The sequence below is a fragment of the Hemitrygon akajei genome, chromosome 4, assembly GCF_048418815.1.
Source record: "Hemitrygon akajei chromosome 4, sHemAka1.3, whole genome shotgun sequence".
Taxonomy (NCBI): Eukaryota; Metazoa; Chordata; class Chondrichthyes; order Myliobatiformes; family Dasyatidae; genus Hemitrygon; species Hemitrygon akajei.
The window spans coordinates 165,094,214-165,118,757 of record NC_133127.1 but is presented as its reverse complement, the minus strand read 5'-3'; the positions used below and the strand labels follow the sequence as shown (position 1 = coordinate 165,118,757).

At 39.9% G+C, this 24,544-nt stretch overlaps 1 protein-coding gene across 1 annotated transcript in view; it reads right to left on the bottom strand.

The window, feature by feature from the left end:
* Positions 1-132: 132 nt before the first annotated feature.
* kl (klotho) overlaps positions 133-24,544 on the bottom strand; it is an 88,640-nt gene continuing 64,228 nt past the window's right edge. Inside the window, exons 4-5 of the mRNA XM_073043878.1 lie at positions 5,853-6,993; positions 133-2,238 (exon numbers count right to left, since the gene is read on the bottom strand). Of these exons, the coding sequence (XP_072899979.1) occupies positions 1,910-2,238; positions 5,853-6,993 (1,470 nt within the window). The 3' untranslated portion in view covers positions 133-1,909. The remainder of the gene's footprint in view (positions 2,239-5,852; positions 6,994-24,544) is intronic.

Below are 24,544 nucleotides of genomic sequence, written 5' to 3'. Positions count from 1 at the left end.
CATTTTTAATTTAAGCCATCAAGTTCTAAAATGGCTCCTGCAATGCCCACAGCTAAGATGGATGCTTGTGGCATCCCAATGTCACAAGTCATGCTCATCAGCAACTTAATAATGATTTCAAAGAACCAAGCCCAGAGAGCAACTTGCAGTATGAGCCACTGCACTTTTTAATTATGGGCACCACTCGGTCATTTTGTCACATGCAACTTTTAACAAAGCAAAATTTTCTGCAACCTTTATGTACAAACAACACAATCATTATCACAGTGAACAATTGCTTGAGCAGCAACACAAATATACACATCTAAAAATAAACTTTGAATTCATTCATTACTTATTTTTAAATAATACCCTGCTGTATAAGAACCTTTTAACCTTCATCTGGTCTCCAGACATTTTTTTTTAAGAGCTGCCTTTTCTGGGGTTTCCTCTCTCTTCCTACTGTATATCACTTTTCCAAGATGAATACTTGGCAGAAGTCAAAAGAAAAAGGACGATGAAGGATAAATACCATTTGGTTTGCAAATGTCTGCTTTACGTTTCACTTCAATAATAAAGCAATGCCAATTTGCCCAAGTACCATAAAATATTTTTCTCCATCCAGTCTGAAGTGGATTGTGAAAATGCAATGGGTATTGCATTTGTAAAGATAGTCAGCATCTTGGCATTAGGTTTGGAATCAAGTTTTGGCTTTGGGTCTAAATCTGTAAATAACTATGTAATTATAAACAAATAAAACTTGGAGAACATGAGAGAAAAGTTTTTTTTTGTAAATATTTGAGTGTTTAATAAATAGAGCCAAGCATTAAAAACTGAAATAAAATGTACATCCAACCATTTCTATGGATCAGTGATTTCTAGTATATTCATGGTTTCTAAATTAAAGGGGAACTGAAAAATACTCCCAATTGTGTTGTCTATTCTAAGCATTATTAGGAGTCATTCTCCACAATTTGGGGCTTTTGGAGGAAGGGAAGCAGAAGGAACTGTGGCAGCATCACTTATGCTCCACCACCTGATGAGACATCCCAAACTTTCTTACTCTTAATTTTTTGGAACAAATGAAGGAAACTTGTGCTACAATATGTGAAAAGGCTGATCGAAAACTGGGTAAGTTCTTGACTGTTGACTGACCGCATACCTCTCACTATTTGCTCTTTTAGGAGCACCAGACGTGAAAGGTTTTCTTCATCACTCTTGGTTCCTCTGCTGTGCTTAAAGTAGTTTCAAGCTAAGTTTATAATTGTAAGAAATTATTCAAACAATGGGCATGGGTGAGTGATCAATTGCTCATTAATTTGTTGCCAATTACAGTACTAAGCCTTTCAGAATATGAGATATGCACATTTTGTCTTCAGTAGGTCCTGAGTTCACTGATGTTAACCTGGTTGTTAATATGAAGACTTGGAGCCACAATCAGTCCTGAATGAGTTAGAAGATTTCATGTACTAACTACTATCTACAGTTAGTGGAGTAATTTTAATGTTATATCATGGTACAACACAATGACATAGAATCAACAATCTGCTTTACATCTTCTAAGATCTTTATTAGCTTCACTGAAAACGAGAATTAGACATGTCAAATATGTTAGTTTCATCTGCTTATATTCTGACATTACCTCACAATTAGTGGTGTGTGTTTAGGGAAGTTATTTTGTGAAGTAGCCTCAACTGTGATGTTTGTCCACAGTCTAGTTAGTAGATGCTCATTGGACAGGCTCCATCATATTGTGGCTAAAACCTTCACTCACTCGTTTCATATTGGGAGAGGAGAATATTTTTCAGAAAAACAAAGTTACAATCCAAAACTAATGCCAAACTGCTCACTAAGCAGAGAATTACTTTAAATATCACTCTCCTTACCACACAAATGACTCATTTCTCCACATTTCTGTATATAAATCTGATTACTTATATTTTCTGCATCTTTTTGAAGAATAATAAATAATCAAAAACATTGTTGCTGTAAAAACACTTGAAGTGCAGAATGTGAAAATTAGTAACTGTTTCCTTAATTGGAAAGGATTACATTCCTCCAAAGAATATAAGCCTTGATAGCATTTGGTACTGGGTGGTTTTGATGCAGGAAATCCACCATTATCAACAATTCGCCGGTAGTATTCAACAGAGAGTTTTGCTGCTTGATTGGAGTTGAAGAGGCCATAGTCTGGTTTGTCAATATCTTTTAAAGCCCAAGCAAAATATCCACGGACATTGACTCCATCCAGTTTTAATGCTGCATAAGGAATTAAATGGAAGACAAAATGAAATCAATAACTATACATGGAATACAAGTATTTGTATTAATAGCCATTGATATGAACCAAGCTTGACATGGACCCCATCTCATTTTCTCTACCTATAACTATTCTAATGGCCACACTCCTCATTGTGGCCTTGTGGAACAAACTGAGCTCCTTACCATGCTGTCCTACAAAGTGTATCAGTCTGTAAGTGGAAGCTCTGGACCACATTGAAGACATTTGGAGAGCATAAGCCTATAATGATTTTTTTAAACTGTTACAAAATATCTTTGATAATTAGTGATAGGAAAAAAGGAAATAGATTTAAGCATTTAAAAGTTATTGCAATAATTTGAACAGTAAGAATTAAAGCAATTTTTAAACTACTTAAATACATATTAAAACAATATAACTGAGTAAAAAATTAAAAATAATTAATTTCTTACATGCACTCACAATCTCAATCAATGATCCACCAGCTAAGTGTGGTTGTTCTCAATGTACCTGTTGATCCTGGTTTAAGCTTAAGAAATACAATAAAAGCACATCCAACCCCTCGGCACAGCCTAGCACCAACCAAGGGCGCAATGCAGAATCCAGCAGTGCAGCTAACATCACATCTCGAACCCATTCCTAACCTCCAGGCTGCTTTGCAAACAAATGGAAGTCAGGAACGTGCTTAGCCACACACTGATGCTAGCCAGTCAGTTGTTCTGGAACAGGCTTAAAAAGAGCAAACTAGACCATTGTTTTGAGTTGATACATGTTCCTCATAAGATCTGCGGAGCACTTGAGGGAAATTTTTCAACTTTGGTGAGGGGCACAAAAGAAACAGTAGCTTGTCATACCTGTCAACATTAACTGGGCAGAGAGGATAATGGGGGACAAATTCACCTACACCAAAGCCAAAATTTGACTTCAGTCCTCCCATCTTAAGTCCCATTTACTTCAATCCTCCCACCTCAAGTCCTCTAAAATCTATTGACCTGCAGTCATTGATATAAAGTAGCACCAAGTAAGGCCACAATCAGCAGATGAAGTGTGATTGATGTTGAAAAATGCAAAGGTTGGATACCAGAGGAATATTCTACTCATTCTCACATACAAATGGTAGATTTTTTACACTAGCTTGAAGAAGGTATAGTCCAATCTGAAATCTGGGACGATGAAACTATGAGGGTTATGACTTGACTGTTGTAGATTGGAAAACTGAAGAATGGCAGGTAATCACTGGTATTTAAAGAAATAATACACAATTTGCAGGAAAGAGATACTTAAGGCACAATTGTGGTTGAGAGGATAACTTAAAGATGATATAAAAATCCAAGGAGAAGTTTTATAAAGTTGACAAATAGCAGTAGACCTGAGGATCAGGAGCTTTTTATAACTGAACTTTGAATGAATAAGAAATTGATAAATGAAGAAAAGAGATAATGTGAGCGTAAAGTCGTAAGAAACATAACATAGAAATGAGATAATTTATAATGAGGATAAGGAAAGGCAGTGAAATTACTTTGTATCTATCTTTATGGAAGGAATTACCAGAAAATCAAGGATCAAGCAAAAGTGAAGAGCTGAGGGAAATGAATACTGTTAAATATTACTAGAGATGTTGGTCAGACAAAATAATGACTAATTCCCATGGACTTGTTAATTGATACCCCCGAGTTCTGAAAAAGGTTGCTATAGGTACAGTAAAAGCCCTGGTTATCATTTTGAAAAATGCTAAACGAGGGGTGATTGATAAGTTCGTGGCCTATGGTAGGAGTCAATTTTAGAAAACCTAGCACATTTATTTTTCAACATAGTCCCCTCCTACATTTACACATTTAGTCCAGCGGTCGTGGAGCATATGGATCTTGGACCTCCAGAAAGTGTCCGCAGTAGGGGTGATTGATTGATACGTTCATGGCCCAAGGTAGAAGGAGATGAGTTATACAGCTCTCGTTACGTGCACATGCAGTTCAACTCTTTGTGTGATTATGCAGAAAGTTTGAAGTTAATAACTCATCTCCTTCTACCTCAGGCTACGAACTTATCAACCACCCCTCGCAGATTATGTATTGTTCCTGTGATTTGGATTGTGACAAATTTGTCATTAACATTTTTTTTTAAAAGGGAGAAAAGAGACAGGAAACTCCAGACCTGTTAGTCTAACATCAGTACTATGGTAAATGTGCAATCTACAATGAAAGACAGAAGCAATCTTGAAAAGATTAATAGGATTCAATAGATTTTATGAAGGAAAAATAAGCACTAGATCCTTCTTCAAGGAAAAACTATTTTTAAGCTACTAGATTTCTTTGAGAACGTGACTAGTAGATTAACAATGGGTAAACCAGTGGTTGTGATGAATTTGGATTATCAGGAGGCTTTTTTAAGATTTCACACAGAAAACAAATTCAGAATCCATAGTTAGTGTATTGCTATCAATTGAGAACTCTCCATTGGACAGGAAGCATAAAGTGGGTGCAACCGGATTCTTCTCAGAGATGTAGATTGTGTCTAATGGGACACCACAGTTGATCTTTAGGCCCAGCTTTTCAGGATTCAAATCAATTACTTAGCAGAGAGGACCAAACAGTACTTTTATAAGTTTGCTGATGATATAAAACTGGATGTGTTTGCAAGTGGAGAAGAAGACACAAAGTGATTTCAAGGACAAACTGTAATGAGTGGGCAAGAGTATGGTGTTTGCAAGTCAACATAGATATTTTGTCCTTTGAAACACAAACAAAAAAAAAGATTTCTTATAAACAGTGAGGGTTAGGATGTTCAGATGAACAGGTGTCCTTAGAAAGACAAATATTTTAGTGGTATTTATTATAAGGAGGTTTTATTATAACAGTAAGAAAATGTATTGCAGTGTTAAGGCCTTGGTGACACTGTACCTAAAAATTGATACACATGAAATAGAAGGTGGGCAGCGAAGATTCCTTAGACTGACTGACACTTTGTATGAAGAGAGATTGAGAACACCAGGCCTGTACTCCCTACAGTTTAGAAGAACGAGATCTGAATTTATTGAAATTTCCAGAAGTCTTCACAACAGGATAGATGCAGGGTGTATGTTTCCCCAGGCTAAGGAGCTTTGAAGAAAGAGTCAGTCCCAGGATAAAGGGTAGGCCTTTTCATACTGAAGTTTCTTCATGTGGGGTAAGGAATTCCCCAAACTGAAGGGTTGGGAGCCTCAATTACCGAAACCACTCAAAAAGAAATTGGTAGACTTTGGCTTTAAAGAGTCAGAGGGTAATATTGTTGGGCTTTAAAATGGAATTAAGTTTGACAATCTGCCATTGCCTTGTGATGACAGTGCAAGCTTTAAGGTTTAAATTATCTGTTTGTTGTCCTAATAAAGGGTTTTGGCCCGAAACATTGACTGTTTGTTCAGAATGCTGCCTGAACTGCTGAGTTCACCCGGTATTTTGTGTATGTTGCTTTGGTGTTCGAGCCTCTGCAGAATTTCTTGTGTTTAAAGTCTAAATGGCATAATCCTGCTTTTATTTATGATGCTCTCTGGTAAGATTAAAGTTCTATCATGGACTAGGATAAAAAAAAGGTATTTAATTTAATCATTTTCCACTCTGGCAGATTAAAAATGACTTACCTTTCAAAGCTTCATTAATGTAACTCTGAATGTAGTAAACTCGTAATTTGTCCTTGGAGGATGAGTCATCATCAATTCCATTGGATGTGATGTAGATGGGAATATTGCCATATTTTGACTTTATCCATCTTAATAATTTACGTAAACCCCACGGTACAACTGCTCTTCCATCTGGTGAGGACAGCCATGTAGTGTCCTTCAAGTATTGCACTTTGAGCTCCATGTCACCCAGAGCTTCAGTGCTTCCTTCCAGATGCACCATGTGAGTTGTGTAGTGATTCAGTGCTACAAAATCAATGGAGCCTCGTATCAGTTCCTTCTCTTCACTGGTGAAGTGTGGCAGATAAGAATTTCGCCATGCAACGTTTTGTCTTTGACTCTGCCAGTCACGCATGATGAAAGGGTAATCGCCATTACCAAAAATGGGTTCTGCAAACCAGCCGATATCAAATTCTAAAGTCCTGGCAGCTGCTTCTATGTCATCTCGGGAGAAAGGATCAGCGGGGTCAACCCAATCAGCATGAAGAGAAACAGAGACCTGTCCATTTTGTGCTTTGCGAAACTCTTTTCTGTAGAGATGCCAGACTAGAGCATGTGCTTTGATTAAGTTGTGGCCTATAATAGAGAAGTTTGTTTTATATCCTTCCAGGTGCTTTATGCCATTTGGCTCACACATAGTTATCCAGAATTTCACCTTATCTCCCAGCTGCCTGAAACAAAATCTGGCATATTCCACAAAAGCCTGAAGAGTTGCCGGATTCATCCAGCCTCCATTGGCCTCTAATACTGAAGGGAGAGTCTGATGCTCGAGGGTGGGATGGTACAACACAATGACTGGAGTAACATTTGCCTGTAGAAGCTCACTGACATAGCATTTGTAGTAGCGAAGGTTTGCTCTGATGACTTGCGTAGAGTCACCACTAGGAAGGAGCAGTGTCCAGTTGAGGGAGAACTGGAAGTGAGTGACATGTGTATTTTGCAATAATTGGATCTCTTGCTTGATGGTGGTGTATTCAGTACACTGAGCTGTGCGAGACTGGCCAATTATTCCTTTAATTCTCACCAGCTTTCCTGTACCATTTACGTCCCATTGGTAAATATTGCGATCAACAAACTGGGGGGTTGTAGGAGCTGTTTCAACCTAAGAATTTAAGACAAAGAAATGAGTGTAGCAATGTGGAAGCAGAATGTAATTTTATCACTGGTCACAACTAAATTTCTTCATCATTATTTAAAAGAATAACAGTAAGGTGGAAGGAGACTTTTATATCAGCGACAAGTGACAAAATGTTTTATTACTCTGATTATGTATGCCATTACTTCAGCGATGAAAATATACAACTTACCATCAGTCATATCAATAATGTTAGTTATAACCCAATAGTACTGAGCAAATTAGCACCATACCAGCCAGTACCAACTTACTTTCAACTCATCATTAATTACTGTTTTATGTACCTTCCTTTCAACGGGGAACAGATTCACTACCCTGAAAACCATTCCCAGGCAAATCTGTTTTCATTGCAGACTGTTGATTAGCCAGGACAACGGAATTAGTAAAAATTTGTTTCTGGAGAGAAATTAATAGTGCAAAGTTGGATTTTGGCGTCAAAAGGTATCTTTCCCCTTCTCTGAAAAAGTCAAGGGGGCAAATATATCTTTTGATTCCAAAATATCAGCAAAGGTGTCTAAAAGAGTTCAGGAGATGCATTCACTTCTGAATAAATTGTTTAACTTTATCAGCTTAAGTCAGTCTTGTTTACAAATCTCATAAATCATGTAAACCCTTATTAGTCAAGTCGTCACTTTTAATGTCATTTCGACCATAACTGCTATGTACAGTACATAATAAAAATGAGACAACCTTTTTCAGGACCATGGTGTTACATGACACAGTACAAAAACTAGACTGAACTATGTAAAAAATAACACAGAGAGAATAAAAAACTACACTAGGCTACAGACCTACCCAGGACTGCATAAAGTGCACAAAACAGTGCAGGCATTACAATAAATAATAAACAGGACAATAGGGCAGTAAGGTGTCAGTCCAGGCTCTGGGTATTGAGGAGTCTGATAGCTTAGGGGAAGAAACTGTTACATAGTCTGGTCGTGAAAGCCCGAATGCTCCGGTGCCTTTTCCCAGATGGCAGGAGGGAGAAGAGTTTGTATGAGGGGTGTGTGGGGTCCTTCACAATGCTGTTTGCTTTGCAGATGCAGCATGGAGTGTAAACGTCTGTGATGGCGGGAAGAGAGACCCCAATGATCTTCTCAGCTGACCTCACTATCCACTGCAGGGTCTTGCGTTCTGAGATGGTGCCATTTCCAAACCAGGCAGTGATGCAGCTGCTCAGGATGCTCTCAATACAACCCCTGTAGAATGTGATGAGGATGGGGGCTGGGAGATGGACTTTCCTCAACCTTTGCAGAAAGTAGAGACGCTGCTGGGCTTTCTTTGCTATGGGGCTGGTGTTGAGGGACTAGGTGAGATTCTCCGCTAGGTGAACACCAAAAAATTTGGTGCTCTTAACGATCTCTACCGAGGAGCTGTTGATGTTCAGTGGGGTGTGGTCGCTCCGTGCCCTCCTGAAGTCAACAACCATCTCTTTTGTTTTGTTCACATTCAGAGACAGGTTGTTGGCTCTGCACCAGTCCGTTAGCCGCTGCACCTCCTCTCTGTAAGCTGACTCGTCGTTCTTGCTGATGAGACGCACCACAGTCGTGTCATTGGTGAACTTGATGATGTGGTTCGAGCTGTGTGTTGCAGCACAGTCATCTGTTGAGTGGTTGGGACAGGACACAAACTGCAGGGGGTCCAGTGAGGGGGGCAGCGGGGTCTTGATATGCCTCATGACGAGCCTTTCGAAACACTTCATGATGATGGATGTAAGTGCAACGGGACGGTAGTCATTTAGTCAGGACACTGAAGACTTCTTCGGCACGGGGACGATGGTGGCGGCCTTGAAGCACGTTGGAATGGTGGTGCTGCTCAGGGAGATGTTGAAGATGTCAGTGAGAACATCTGCTAGCTGGTCTGCACATCCTCTGAGCACTCTACCAGGAATGTTGTCTAGTCTAGCAGCCTTCCGTGGGTTGACCCTGCACAGGGTTCTTCTCACGTCGGCCACGGTGAGACACAGTACCTGGTCATTTGTAAGGGGGTTAGTTTCTTGGTTGAAACGTGAACTAAACTCAAAATGAATTTTTTTCAACGAAGTGCAAGACGGACACCCAGTCACAGCATTTACTTCAGAATCACTTGAACATAAGTTCATTCTAGAGTTCTGACTTGAGCAAAGATTCTGGTCAGACAGTGCAGCAATGGAGATGCTTTACATTGTCAAACGTGTTGAACTAAGGGCCATGCAGCCCTCATTGACCCTCCAATGCTGAATGGTGATTCTTGAGTATGGGATGGAACAATGAACACAATAACAGAGGAATGCAAATGATCCCATGATAATAATCAAAGGTGGGGGATTTCTGCTGATGCAATGGATAATGTTAGATGCTCAGTCAGCAACACCAAATCAGATCAATCATTTATTTAGCCTATTTATTCTACCTTGTTGAAAACTAGCTAGCTACAATAGCTATCTACAAAGAACAATTCACTGACTTTGAAGGTCCATGGATGTCCTGAAGGTCTCAAAAGTGCTATGTAAACACAACTATTTTATGAAACCTGCCCTAGATATTTGTTACCAGTAAATGATAAAAAATTTTGAACATTTCCCCAATGGATAAAACTCAACAGAAGTAGCTATATCCATAGCTTTCTCCCACAGTTAACATGTACAAGCAAAGTGTGAGGACACTTCTCACAAGTTTCTACCATAAAAATGAATGATCAGAAAATCATGTGTATCTGAGCAACATGCAATACCGTTCCAGTGTATTGCATGTTGCTTAGATACCCAATCGCCTTTCCAAGTTACACAAGTTACCCTAAGCTAGAAAGAAGTGTTCGTCATGTGGATGTTGCCTATATGGAATTTAGCAAAGCCTTTAACAAGGTCCCAAATGGGCAGGCTAATCTGGAAGGTTAGATTGCATTTGATCCATAGAGAGATCGCAAATTGGATTCATAATTGACTTGATAGTAGAAAGCACAGAGGTCAAAGATTGTTTCTACGAGTGGAGGCTGGTGTCTAGTGGTATGCCAAGGGGTTTGGTGCTGGGACATTTTTTGTTCATTACTTATATAAATGATTTGGATATGAATATATAAGGTGTGGTTAGTAAATCTGCAGATGATACTAAGATAGGTGGCATCATTGACAGCGAAAAAGTTATTAAAAATAACAGAAGGATCTTGACCCACTAGGTAAATGGGCCAAGGACTGGCAAATGGTTTCCAATTTGGATAAGTGAAAAATGTTGCAATTTGGGAAATCAAACCAAGGTAGACCATAAGACTATAAGACATAGGAGCAGAATTAGGCCACTCGGCCCATCAAGTCTGCTCTGCCATTTCATTATGGCTGATTTATTACCCCCTCAACTCTCTTCTCCTGTCTTCTCCTTGTATCTTTGACACACTGAGTAATCGGGTCCAGGTCACATATCTACTGTATCTTCAGACCTTTCAGTTTCCCAAGCATCTACTTATTGTAAAAGCATCTACACTTCTGCCCCCTGACACACTCAAATTTCTGGCGTACTGCTGGTGTCTTCCTCAGTGAAGATTGACATAAAATATTTACTAAGTTCATCTGCCATTTCTTTGTCCCCCATTACTACCTCTCTTTTGTCATTTTCAAGAAGTCTAATATCCACTCTCACCTCTCCTTTGCTCTTTATATATCTGAAAAAGGTTTTGGCATCCCCTCTTATATTATCGGCTAGCTTACCTTTATATTTTGTCTTTTCTCTCCTCATTGCTTTTTTAGTTACCTTCTGTTTAAAAAACTTCCCAATCCTTTAACTTCTCACTAACATTTGCTATATTACATGCCTTCACTGTCGCTTTTATAGCTATCTTCGACTTCCCTTGTCAGCTAAGGTTCCTCATCCTTGCCTTAGAATACATCTTCATCTTTGGGATGTGTTTATTCTGAACCTTCTGAATTGCCATCAGAAACTCCAGCCATTGCTGTTCTGCCGTCACCCTTGATTGTGTCCCCTTCCAATCAACTTTGGCCAGCTCCTCTCTCATGTCTCTGTAATTCCTTTCACTCTACTGTAATAATGATACATCTGACTCCATCTCACACTGCAGAGTGAATTCTATCATACTATGATCACTGCTTCCTTTACCTTAAGCTCCCTAATCAAATGCGGTTCATTGCGGAACACCCAGTCCATAACTGCCTTTCCACTAGTGGGTTCAACCACAAGCTGTTCTAAAAATAAATATCTCATAGGTATTCTACAAATTCCCTCTCTTAGGATCCAGAACCAACATGATTTTCTCAATCTATCTGCATATTGAAATCCTCCATGACTATCATAATGTTGCTCTTATTATATGCCTTTTCTATTTCCCATTGTAATTCTATCCTACATAGTGGCTACTGTTTATTCTGTGGACCCTGGGGAGTGTTGTGGAACAGAATGACCTGAGCACAAAGTACGTGGTTCACTAACGGGGGTGGCACAAGTAGACAAGGTGACAAAGAAAGCATTTGGCACATTGGTTTTCATCAGTCAGGGGACTGAGGATAGGAGTTGATATTTTGTGTTACAGTTGGAGTACAGAGTACAGTTTTATTTGAGTATAGTTATAGGAAAGATCATTAATTTGGAAAGAGAACAGAGAGGTTTTCTAAGGATGCTGCCTGGACTCAAGAGCCTGAGTTATACAGAGATGTTGGGCTAGCCAAGACTTCGGACAAATGAAGGGTCTCAGCTAAAAGAAAGTCAACTGATTATTCCCTTCTATAGGTGCTGGCTGACTGCTGAGTTCCTCCAGCATTTAGTGGACGTGGCTGGAAACATCCTTTCAATATTAATTAGGTTTCAATAAGTTCCTCCCTTATCCTTCTCAAATCCTGTGAATGGAGGCTCAGAACCATCAAACACTCCTCATACATTGATCCTTTCATCCTGGAGACCATTATCATGAACCTTCTTTGGACCGTCTCCAGTGCCAGCACATCCTTTCTTAGATAAGGGGCTCAAACTAGACAGGTATATGGAGGAATTTAAGGTGGGGGGTTATATGGGAGGCAGGGTTTGAGGGTCAGCACAACATTGTGGGCCGAAGGGCCTGTAATTTGCTGTACTATTCTATGTTCTATATTCTAAAATTGCTCACTGTACTCCAAGTATAGGCTAAAGCCTCAGCATTACATCCTTGCTTTTATATTCTAGTCCTCAGGAAATGAACATTAACATTGCATTTACCTTCCTTACTACTGACTCAACCAACAGGTCTTTCTGCAGACTCCTGTTTCTTCAACACTACCTGCCCCTCCACCTATCTTTGTATTATTCGCAAACTTGGCCACAAAGCCATCAATTCAAATAGTAAAAGCAATTACAGAGACATGAGAGTGGATCTGGCCAAAGTTGATTGGAAGGGGACACTAGCAGAGATGATGGCAGAGCAGCACTGGCTGGAGTTTCTGTGAACAATTTGGAAGGCGCAGGATAGATTCATCCCAAAGAATGTTTTCTAAAGGAAGGGTGAGGCAACCATGATCGACAAGGGAAATCAAAGACAGCATAAAAGCAAAAGAAAGGGTATATAATACAACAGAAAATAGTGGAAAACTCAAGGATTACAGATGGCGTCAGAGTAGCTTGGATGAGAAGCTTGTAGGTGACATGTGGTGACTGCCACATATGTCAGGGGTCAGCTGGAGTTGTAAGCCAGAGTAGCTGTTTAATCGGATTCTTTCGATCTCCAGCCCTGGGAAACAAGTCATTGATAACCTGCTTCACTCATATGTGGGCTCACGGCCAAGGGATGCTGCAATTGTCTCTTTTGAGCCATGGAAGATGCCAAGGGAAATAATATGAGTTGGCATCCATCAAGAAACTGAATACAATAAGGACTTCACAGCAAACATTATACAAGAAGATGAATCTATCAGCCTTCTGAGGCTCTGATACTTAATTGCGACATGGAAGCTTATCCTCTGTGGTACTACCTGGTCTGGCTGATATGTCTGTCTGCCAGCTATATATTTCTGATGGCTCACCCCAGCTCCCAGTGTAGCTGCAGGTATGTAATGAGCCTCCTTCTGCCTCTGGTGCACCTGCAATCGCTCATTGCGATCTTCTTTTCCATTTTGGGCAGCCCTCATACTAAGTGTGATCGTTGGGAAGCAGAGAGTGCAGTTCATGGACCATCATCACCAAGGTTTGGACCTCAGCTGAAAAGTTATCACTTTTGCTTCTCAGCTTTTTAAGGTTAGCTGTGTACTTCACAACGTCACTCAGGAGGCATAAACCTTGGCATTGTGACCCAGCCATGTTTTACTGGAATGTTACCAAAAGCTTTATGACCCCAGTTAACTTTTCAAAGTCCCCGCATTATCCCTCTAATTGAGGGAATAGCATAGTTCAAGTGGCAATTTGCTTCTCCCATAGGGCTTGGCTTGCACACTTTCCTATGTGTATGGTTAAATGCTTAACTCATTGAATTGAAGGTGACTTTCAAATACTCTGTCAGTTCAGTGAATTTAAACACCCAGCCTGCCAGCTCCTACAACAATGCATTCACAAATTAATATTAAGCCCAAATTATGGTAAATACTGGAGTAGATGTTTGTGCAAGAAGTCTTAAATAGACAGATGACAAAGAGTAAAAAGCTATGAAATGATTTCCCAGGAGCTGCAATAAACAAGGTAGTTTCAACCCTGTCATTTTCAATTCTTCACAAGGGAATGTTAAAAATAGCTTTACATGAACGATTAGTTATTTTGGATATAATTGTTATTATATGAAAGGGGAAAGAAATATTTCCCATATCACCTGACGCAGGCACTCAGAACAGTGGTCTAACGGTTAGCACAAAGTGTAGCACCAGAAACAATGCAACATACGCTCAACACCAGACAGCATTACAAGCCAATTCAAACCAGATTGCAGGTATTAACTCTACTTCTCTGATAGTAGGGCTTTTGATCTTAAGGCAAGGGGTCTACAAATTGTGTCAGACTGACACTCAACTGTTATTCAAGATCAATTCAATTAACAAATATGAACATGGCATATTAAAAATTAAAATTTGGAGTAAAGTGGAAAGCATGTGTTGGAAATCTGAAATGAAGTGCAGGGGTCACTGGAAATGGTTGAAACATCAGGCAGTACCAGTGGGCAGAGGAAGAAGTGATACTTGTAATCAAGGAGCCCTCGTCAGAACTGAAAAAGTGACGCTGCAAAGAGGCAGAGAGTGCAGAGAACGGAGGGAAGAAAGTGCAGACAGAAGTTGCCAAGGTAACAATTTTTTTAAAAAAAGGCAACGGTTTCTCCTCTCAGTGACGCTGATTAACTTTCTCAACAATTCCAGCACTCTGTTTTGTTTCACTCTGCTACAAGTTTTAAATCAATGGCTTTATATAGTGGATCTTTCACGGAAATAAACAATCAATGAGTGCCAGTAAAATAAACATCTCAAACAGTCATTGAACATGGCCTCTTTATAATATGTGTAATTCAGGCTTGAGGGTTTTTCACTACTTTAATTCTCATTTATTAAATATGCTTTATGTCCACAGTATAGAACATTATGAAGAGAATAGGTGATTCTGTCACTCAAGCCTATTTTGCCACTTCAGTGGATTGGGACTGACCTTCTCTTTCACTCCATTAATCTTCCACATGTCTCTATTATCCTGTTTTATAGAAATGTCTCTTTCCCTATTGCGAAAATTCTGTGTTGCAACAGTGATCACCTTTTAAAGGAAGGAAGTGCTAGGTTTCTTCTGTATAAGAATAAGTTAACTCTTGAACGTTGTAAGTTAATTTTAAGCTGATGGCTCTTTATTTCTTGATCTCCCCCATGAAAAGAATATTCAATTAAATCATTTCAATGTCTTGATCAGATTCCTCTTTAAACTTCTATAATCAAGAGAAAAAAGTTAATTTGCATTGTTTGTCATCATAATTAAACTTTCTGGGAAATATTAAAAAAAGTAGAATTTCCTATTACTTGCCTATTGATAATGGGAGCAGATGGTTTCTGGAAATCTGTACAGACCCAGGAGAGGCAAAGAGTGCATGAAGCAAAAACACTTCTATAATTATCACAAGAAATGCAATTAAGTCTTTGACATATGAGTGTAGTGGTGAGGTTACTAGTCCCGAGACTGTGGAATCAAAACTCACAAAAGTGCTTTGAAAATTTGAATGGTCCAACAAACCCGAAGTTAGAAAAACAAAAGTAAAAATTGCAAGTTCTGGTACAAAAAATAATATCAAAAAGTGCTGGAGATACTTGGCAGGTTGGGCAACATTTGTGGAGAAAGAAACATGGTTAATGTTTTAAGCTTTAACTCCATAACTACTGAGCATTTCCAGCAATTTTTGATTTTATTTCTGAAATTTAAAAAAAATCTGGCATTAGTAAATGTGACAATAAACCCACTCAGCCTTCTAATATAATTGAGGGAAGAAACCTTCCATCCTTACCTGGTCTGAACTATTTGTGACTCCAATCCCACACCAAAATGGTTGACTTATTTCTTCTCTGACGTGGCCTATCAAACACCCAGCTGTATCAAACCGCTGCAAAGAATACCACATAGACTGCACCACTACAAGGCTGCCTCCACTGTCCATATTCTCAGGGCACTTAGGAAAGGCATTAAACATCAACCTTTCCAGCAAGGCCCTCATCCCATTAATGAATTTAATGAAAGAGAAAGTAACGTTTTGGACTGAATGAAATAAATGAATTATAAGTTTAACAATTACTGGAAGGAAAATTAAAGCCAAAGTGTTTGAAGAAAGCATTCAGCAATGGGAATCTAGTAGGCCAAGAGGAGTTCCTTCATTAATAAATGGTGGCAGATCTACCTGATATATTCTTTACAAAGAAGTGGTTTTCGGGTTGACTGGACTTCCTTCCTGGTAGGAGACATAAAATAGAAGACGAAGTCAGTAAAGGAAAAGGACCAGCCAAACAAAATGGGGCTTCCACTGCTTCTTGTCCGGGCATCATGAAATGACAAGTGAATGGTAATTGGCCATTTTATTTGAAAAATAAATAAAAAGTTACAATTAAGTGATCTATTGTAAAACTTGATTTCCCTTATATTGCAATGAAAGTGTTAATTCTTTGGTGTTCTATTTATCTAACCATCATTTTGATTTAAAACTATTCTCTGTGCCACTACAGTTTTAACAAAATTGGTGAAAGTTGACCGACTAGGAACACTCATGTTGGTGAATGCAATATGTTACAGGCTGACAAGTTTGTGATTGAAGCATTTACACATACTGTGAATCAAACTGAGAAATAATTAGGTTTGGTGCAGAACCTAATTGTCAGAAAATATTGTGTTGACGCAAGTATTGAAACCAAGAACTACATCTTGGTCTTTGTTAAAAAGAGGAAGCTATCAAATGTTTCCTTCAGCAAGAGATATTGAAGATTCAAGTTGTGAAGAATATCAAATGAGCCAATCAAAGTCTTCAGACAGTCTGAACATATTTTGTACAGCACCAGTCTAAAAGTACAGATAAGCTGAGATTGACAGCCTATCGGCCTTGAAAGGCACTTCCTTTGTACAAGGTAGAGATACAAGAAAATCAAGACTTTGCTCGCTGATGTTGGCTCATTTTCTGCAGGAGGAGTCCATATGAGGATAAAAAATAATTATACTGTTTCACACAAGTCCTGTACAAGTTCAGTGTTGAACTTCTCTTGTCTGGAAATAGATCTGCTTCACTTATTAAACCAATAACATCTAAATGAGAAAACTTGAAACCAGCTGGCACATGGTAGAATGAAGTTCCTCTGTGAAAGTCCAAGACCTTAATGCCCTCAAGCTAGCCAATGCAATTTTCTTTAATTTCTACAATCTATTGGCTTTGAAATTTGGCCTTTTTGTTACTGATACACTTTTCAGGATCCCTGCCAGTCTTTCTTATATACACCAGAACTTGCAGTATTTCTTTGTAACTTTTTTTACACTTTGGGAGCTGAAAGACAAGATAAACTTCTGGAGAACTCATCAATACCTGTCTATAAATGAGGCAGCTGGCACAGATCCATCACTGCTGTGGTCCCACCAGATCTTCTTGTTCATATCTCAGCAAGGAGCCTCTGATTTTATTTTTGTTAAACTCTTGGGTAACATCTGTATACAGATAAACCCACTGAAAGACATATCCACAGAATGTAGTCTAGCTGGGTCCCAGTAAATGATCCTTGCAGGTACGTTGTTTTTAAGAAGCAAGGTGAAAGAGCCTTGAACAACTCCGCAATATCTTAAAGGTGTATCATACTGAAGCGAGGTTGTACATGCCATGTAGAACTGTTGCCTCGCAGTGCCAGAGACTCAGATTCAACCCTGACCTTGGGTGCTCTCAGTGTAGAGTTTGCATGCTCTCCCTGTGACTGCATACATTTTTCCCAGGTGCTCCAGTTTCCTCTAACATCACAAAGTTGTTTTGTTGGTCCATTTAAAATGCCCCTAGTGTGTAGGTGAGTGACATGGTTGGGCAGAAATGACCAGAATGAGGAAAGATTTTTTAAAAATTTAATCAATATGGTATTAGTGTAAAAGGGTAGATGATGGCTGTCATGATCTCAATGGGCCTTTTTCTGTGCTTGATTCAGTCCCTGTTATGTTGAGGCACTTCAGGTGCTCATGATTCGCCATGCTACCATTTCATGACACGTATTATTAATCCAGTGTGATAATTCTCATATGGCCGAAGGACTTTGAACAGCCACTAGCAGAGCAGTATTGACGAAGCAGCACAGGACACGACGGGATAGCTTCCTTTGAAAGGCAAGATCACAGCTCCTCAGTTAGATATGGATTTGAGGAGTCCTGCCTATGAGGGCAAGGGCGAGTGAATGCCTTACATCTGAAGTGAGGCCTCGACAACCCACATCTTCCTTACTATGTCTTCTACTTCTTCCAAGAAGATAAGAGTAATTCCTCAATAAAAGCACTGTGACAAAAAAGTGACAGAAGATTACAGCTAATCAGCAAATATTTTGATGAAAGGTGTAACATTCAAACACTGAAGTAAAATGCAATATCAATAGGATTTCAATGGTATGTGTTAAAGTGTTGGCTTATCCCTTTAAATCCACATTCACTTTTAAGGCGGTGTCTAGGAGGAGGTTTAGAAAATACAGTATACTGTTCCTCTTTTACAAGCATCACTCAGAGGTAAGGGAGCCCCCTCCTTCAGCTATGACTAATAATGGTGGGATTTAAGTGGGCAGAGATCTAATACCCCTTGCCTCATTTCCCACCATCATAAAAACCAATAACGTCTCCATACCAGGCAGACTGTAATGGGATCTTCAGATTTGGAGTATGTCCTTACTGTCTGCTCTGTGATGCCTGACTTCAAAATATTAGGACCAGGAGTCTATTCAGTGATAATCCCATAATTATTAAATAACTTCTCTTTAGTACCCTGGAAGTTTCATGCCAAATCACATTGGAAAAATATCCTTCTCTCTCAAGCTGATGGAAGAAGTTAAGCAAAGCAAGATACTAGGTGAAAGTACAAAATGAATAGAAATTTTTTTAACTACTTTTAGACTGAAGATTTTTTTTAAAATTGTCAACATTTAAGTACTATTAAGCATTGACAATTATTTTATGTACGTTGCTTTACAAAACACTGCAGGGAATATCATTTTAACCTTTCAGTGCAACCTAGATTTTAAAAAGTTACATATGACACTTAGCCCCTTGCTTCTGTAGTCAGAGATTCCCAACTGCTTCAAAAAGTGCTCAAGAAGAGCCTGCTGACCAGTCTCAATATCTACTGTCTGGTAGCACTTAAGCCACTAAAGTAGGGCTTCAAAAGGTTGGTTACGGTGCAAATCACCTCCTGCCTCAGTGATGGAGAGCCAAATTGGATGCGGTGGCACCACAGCACCATGGTTTGCATGAACTCAGTGACAAAGAGCACGTATCCATGATGCATTGCTCTACAACTCTTGGTAACAACATCTTCTTCTCACTGACCATCAACACAGAACACCTCAAAGCTGCATGCTGAAAGCCCTGTGCTACTCACTAGACACATATCTGTGTGGCTAAGTACAGCTTCAAAGACATATATAAATTCGCCAGTGTCAGTATTGTTGCTTAATGAATTACTGGGGGTCATGAGCCAGCTTACCCGAGAGAGATAGGACACCTGGTTGCATGGAGCTGCAACAACAAACTCTCGTTCAACATTAGTAAAGCTAAAGAGCTGATTGTTGACTTCAGGAAGGGGAAGGAAGGCAAATATGCAACAATCTACAACAGGGGAACTGGTGGTGGAGAATGCCAGTAGCTTAAGTTCTAGGTGTTAACATATCTGCTGACCTGTCCTCAGCCCAGTATTGAGATACAGTCACAGGGAAGGCACGCCAGAATCCCCTTATCTTCTTCAGAGGCTAAGTTGACTTGGCTTGTCACTGAATTCTCAAACAAATTTCAATAGATGTCTTGTTGAAACCATCACGGCCTGGTATAGCAATTCAAATATGCAGAAATGCAAGAAGCTGTGGAGAATAGTTGACTCAGCCCAATCCATCACGGCCCATCCGTTCCCACCACTGGTAGTATTTACATGAAGGCAACGTCCATCATCAAAGGCCCTCACCACCAGATCTGCACCATCCTCCTGCAGACACCATCAGGCAAGAGGTACAGTGGCCGTAAATCCCACATTACCAATTTCAAGAGCAGCTCATTTCCTTCAACCATTTCATTCTTCGACCAACTGGCAGAACCCTAATCACAACAGTTCAGCAACACTGCTATTTTGATCACTTTGTACTAAAGTATTCCTTTTCGTTTCCTAATTGTATTCTTTCTTGTAAAAGTTTAGCGTAATTTATATTTTAATTGTGAATGCTGCTTAACCGATGCTATGTGCCTGTGATAGTGCTGTATGTAAATTTTTCACTTTTCCTGTGCATACATGTATTGGTGCATATCACAACTAACTCGATTTTGACTTGGATCACTAACCAAGAATATCTTCTCTTCATAAAAAGCACTGAAGTTATGGTGAATTGCTGGCGTGTTAATGAATATGGCCACTAGAGGGAGCTGAACAGCAGGGCAGGGTGCTCTTCACATGGGTGGATTGAGGTCTTCAGTACATCTGCAATGTATTTTTCAAACATCGGCCATTTACCTCCACAGATGCTGCTTGGCACGCTGAGTTCCTTCAGCAGTTTAATTTTTTGTATCCAAAAATGGAGCTAATTCAAGAGATAATCTGCTAATCAACTAGGCTCAAATGTGCTGTTAGGTAAAGAGAATTACAATGTTCAGTATGTACAAGGTTTTTTTCCCCCCGAGTTTACCTGAGTCTGCCATTTGTTATCTTGGGAATCTTCTGCATTTCCACAATTGCTTTTGGCATGTGTTATAACTTGGTTGTTATGGCTACAGGCTTGACTATGTGATATTCTGACCTCATGACAGTTGATCCACAAATACTGTTGGACTGTCAAAAAAAATCAAAATCCTTGTGTTTCCACATATTTTTGTGGGTTCAGCCAGTAGCTGTTAATTGACATTCCAGGAACTAAAGTCCACAAGAGGAGGTAGAAGTGTTGAACCCAGTGACAGATGAAGTGGGGGGGGGGGGGGGGGGGAGAAGGGGTGGGAGAAGAAAGAGTGGGAATGTAAGGGAGGAGAAAGAAGGGGAGCCCGAGGGAGGGAGAACCCAAGGATGAATAAAAAAGCAACCCAAAGGAAACAGGGTAGATGAAAAGGGGGAATCTATGAGATGGAAGAATCAAAGATCCTCAGAAGGGAGTAGAAAGGGAATGGAAATCTAAACTTCAATTCCACCAGTAATGCCAACTTATTGAAACTATGGGATAATTAATTGTAATAATGACAGCTCTCATCAGTAACAGTAACATAATAATTCAAGGCCCTAAATGCCACGTGATGGATATCAGAAATAAAATGGAAAGTACAGGAGATATTCTGCAGGTCATGTAGCATCTATGCAGAGATAAACAGAACTAATGTTGTAAAAGGCAGCATTGAAGGTGTTTAAGACCATAAGATATAGGAGCAAAATTAGGCCATTTGGCCCATTGAGTCTGCTCCGCCATTTTATCATGGCTAATCCGTGACCCTCTCAGATCCAGTCTCCTGCCTTCTCCACATAACCCCTCTTTCCCGGACTAATAAAGAATCTATCAATCTCTGCTTTAAATATGCCCAATGATTTGTCTTCCACAGCTGCCTGCGGCAACAAATTCTACAGATTCACCACTCTCTGGCTAAAGAAATACCTCCTCATCTCCAGATGGACTTCCCTCTATTCTGAGGGTATGTCCTCTGGTCTTAGACTCCCCACCATAGGAAACATCCTCTGTACATCCACTCTATCAAGGCCTTAAAAGATTTGATATGTTTCAAAGAGATGTCCCCTTCATTCTTCAGAATACCAGTGAGTACAGGCCCAGAGCCATCAAATACTCCTCATATGATAAGCCTTTCAATCCCGAAATCATTTTCATGAACCTTCTTTGAACCTTCTTCAACGTCAGAACGTCCTTTCTTAGATAAGGGGCTTAAGCTTGCTCACAATCAAATGAGGCCTCGCCAGTGCCTTATAAAGCTTTAACATTACATCCTTGTTTTTACATATTAATCCTCTAAAAATGAATGCTAAGATTGCATTTGCCTTCCTCATCACTGACTCAACCTGCAAATTAACCTTTAGGGAAACCTGCAAGAGGACTCCCAAATCCCTTTGCACCTCAGATTTTTGAGCTTTCTCTCCATTTAGAAAATAGTCTCTACGCTTTTATTTCTTCTACCAAAGTATATGACCACACACTTCCTGACACTATATTCCATCTGCCACTTCCTTGCCCATCCTCTTAATCTGTCTAAGTCATTTTGCAGCCTCTTTGCTTCCTTAAACTACCTGTCACTTCACCTGTCTTCGTATCATCCACAAACTTGTCCACAAAGCCATCAATTCCATCATCCAAATCATTGACATATAGTGTAAAAAGAAGCGGTCCCAACACAGAAACCAGTCACCAGCAGCCAACCAGAAAAGGGTCCCTTTACTCCCATGCTTTGCCTCCTGCAGATCAGCCAATGCTCTATCCATGCTAGTATCTTTCCTGTAAAACCATGGCCTCTTAACTTGATAAAGCAGCCTCATGTGTGGCACCTTGTCAAAGGCATTCTGAAAACCCAAGTACACAGCATCCACTGATTCTCCTTTGTCTATCCTGCTTGTTATTTCTTCAAAGATTTCCAACAGATCTATCAGGCAAGATTTTCTCTTAAGGAAATCATGATGACTTCAGCCTATTTTATCATGTGTTTCCAAGGACCCTGAAACCACATCCTTAACAATCAGCTCCAACACCTTCTCAGCTACTGAGGTCAGACTAACTTGGCCTATAATTTCCTTTCTTCTGCCTCTCTCCCATCTTCAAGAGTGGAGTGGCATTTGCAATTTTCCAGCCCTCCAGAACCACGCCAGAATCTAGTAATTCTTGAAGGATCATTACTAATGCCTCCACAATCTCTTCAGCCATCATTTTCAGAACCCTTGGGTGTAGACAATCTGGTCCAGAGACTTATCTACCTTCAGATCTTTCAGCTTCCCAAGCACCTTCTTCCTAGTAATGTCAACTTCACTCATTTCTGCACCCTGATACTCGAACTTCCAGCACACTGTTATTGTCTTCCATAGTGAATACGGATGCAAAATACTTATGCAGATTATTAGCCATTTCCTTGTTCCCCATTACTACCTCTCCAGCATCATTTTCCAGCAGTCCAATATCTACTCTCACATTTCATTTAGTCTTTATATATCTGAAGAAACTTTTGGTATCTTCTTTAATATTACTGGCTAGCTTAACTTTGTATTCCATCTTTTTCCTCCTTATGACTTCTTTAGTTACCTTCTGTTGTTTTTTAAAAGCTTCCTAATCCTTCTAACTTCCCATTATTATTTGCACTATTATATGCCCTCACTTTGGCTTTTGTGTTGGCTTTAACTTCCCTTGTCAGCCACGGTTGTGTCATTCTGCCTTTAGAATACTGTACTTCTTCTTTGGTTTATATCTCAAACTTCAGGGTGAATTTGATCATATTATGATCACTGGCCCCTAAAGGTTCCTTTACCTTAAGCTCTCTAATCAATCCCATTTCATTGCACCACACCAAATCCAGAATAGCTGATCCCCTAGTGCTCTAAAAGGCCACCTTGTAGACATTCTACAAAATCCCCCTCTTGGAATCCAGCACCAACCAAATTTTCCCAATCTACCGCCATATTGAAATCACCCATGATGGTTGTAACACTGTCCTTTTGATATGCATTTTCTATATCCCATTGTAACGTGTAGTTCATATATTTGCTACCATTCAGAGGTCTGTGTATGACTCCCATCAGGGTCTTTTTATCCTTGCAGTTTCTTAGCTCTACCCACAAGGATTCTACAGCATCTGAACCTATGTAACCTCTTACTAAGTTTTGATTTCACTTTTTACCAATAGAGCCACCCCAACCCCTCCGCCTACCAGCCTGACCTTTTGATACAGTGTGAACCTTTCGAGGTTAAGCTCCCAGGTTAATCTTCTTTCAGCCACGGTTCAATGATGCCCACAACAGCATACATGCCAATCTGCAACTGTGCTATAAGTTCACCTACATTATTCTGTTATACTGCGTGCATTCAAATATAACATATTCAGTCCTGTATTGATCACCCTTTTTGAATTTGACCTCTTTTACATTGCAAATTATCCTATTGACTGCAATTTTGCCCGATCATCAGCCTGTCAGCCTAACAGTCTCACTACACACTGTCTCCATTTGTAAACCAACTACCCCATCCTCAGCCCTATCACTCCAACTCCCATACCCCTGCCAATTAGTTTAAACCCTCCTGAACAGCTCTAGCAAACCCGCCTGCAATAATATTGGTCCCCCTTGGGTTTAGGTGTAACCTATTCCTTTTGTACAGGTCGTACCTTTCCCAGGAGAGATTTCAATGATCCAGAAATATGAACCCCTGCTCCCTGCACCAGTTTCTCAGCCACACGTTTATCTGCAAAATGCTCGTAATCTTACCCTCACTGGTGCGTGGCACAGGCAGCAATTCAGAGATTATTTCCCTAGAGGATCTGCTTTTCAGCTTTCTTCCTAGCTCCTTAAAAATCCCTCTTCAGGACCTCCTCACCTCTTCTATCTATGTCATCAGTGTCAATATGTACCAAGACTCCTGTTTGGTCACCCTCCCCCTTTACTATGCTGTGGACCCCATCCAAGACATCTCTGATCCTGGCACCTGAGAGGCATCATACGTATGTTGTCTCTATCGCATCCACAGAATCTCATCTCTATTCCTCTGACTATGGAATCTCCTATTACTACTGCAGTCCTCTTCACCTCTTCTGTGCCAATAGAGCCAGACTCAGTGCCAGAGACCCAGTTGCCACAGCTCCTCCCCCCAGTAGGTTGTCCCCCTCAACCGTATCCAAAATTGTCTACTTATTTTTGAGGGGAATGGCCACAGGGGTACTATGATGTACTGGCTGCCCAT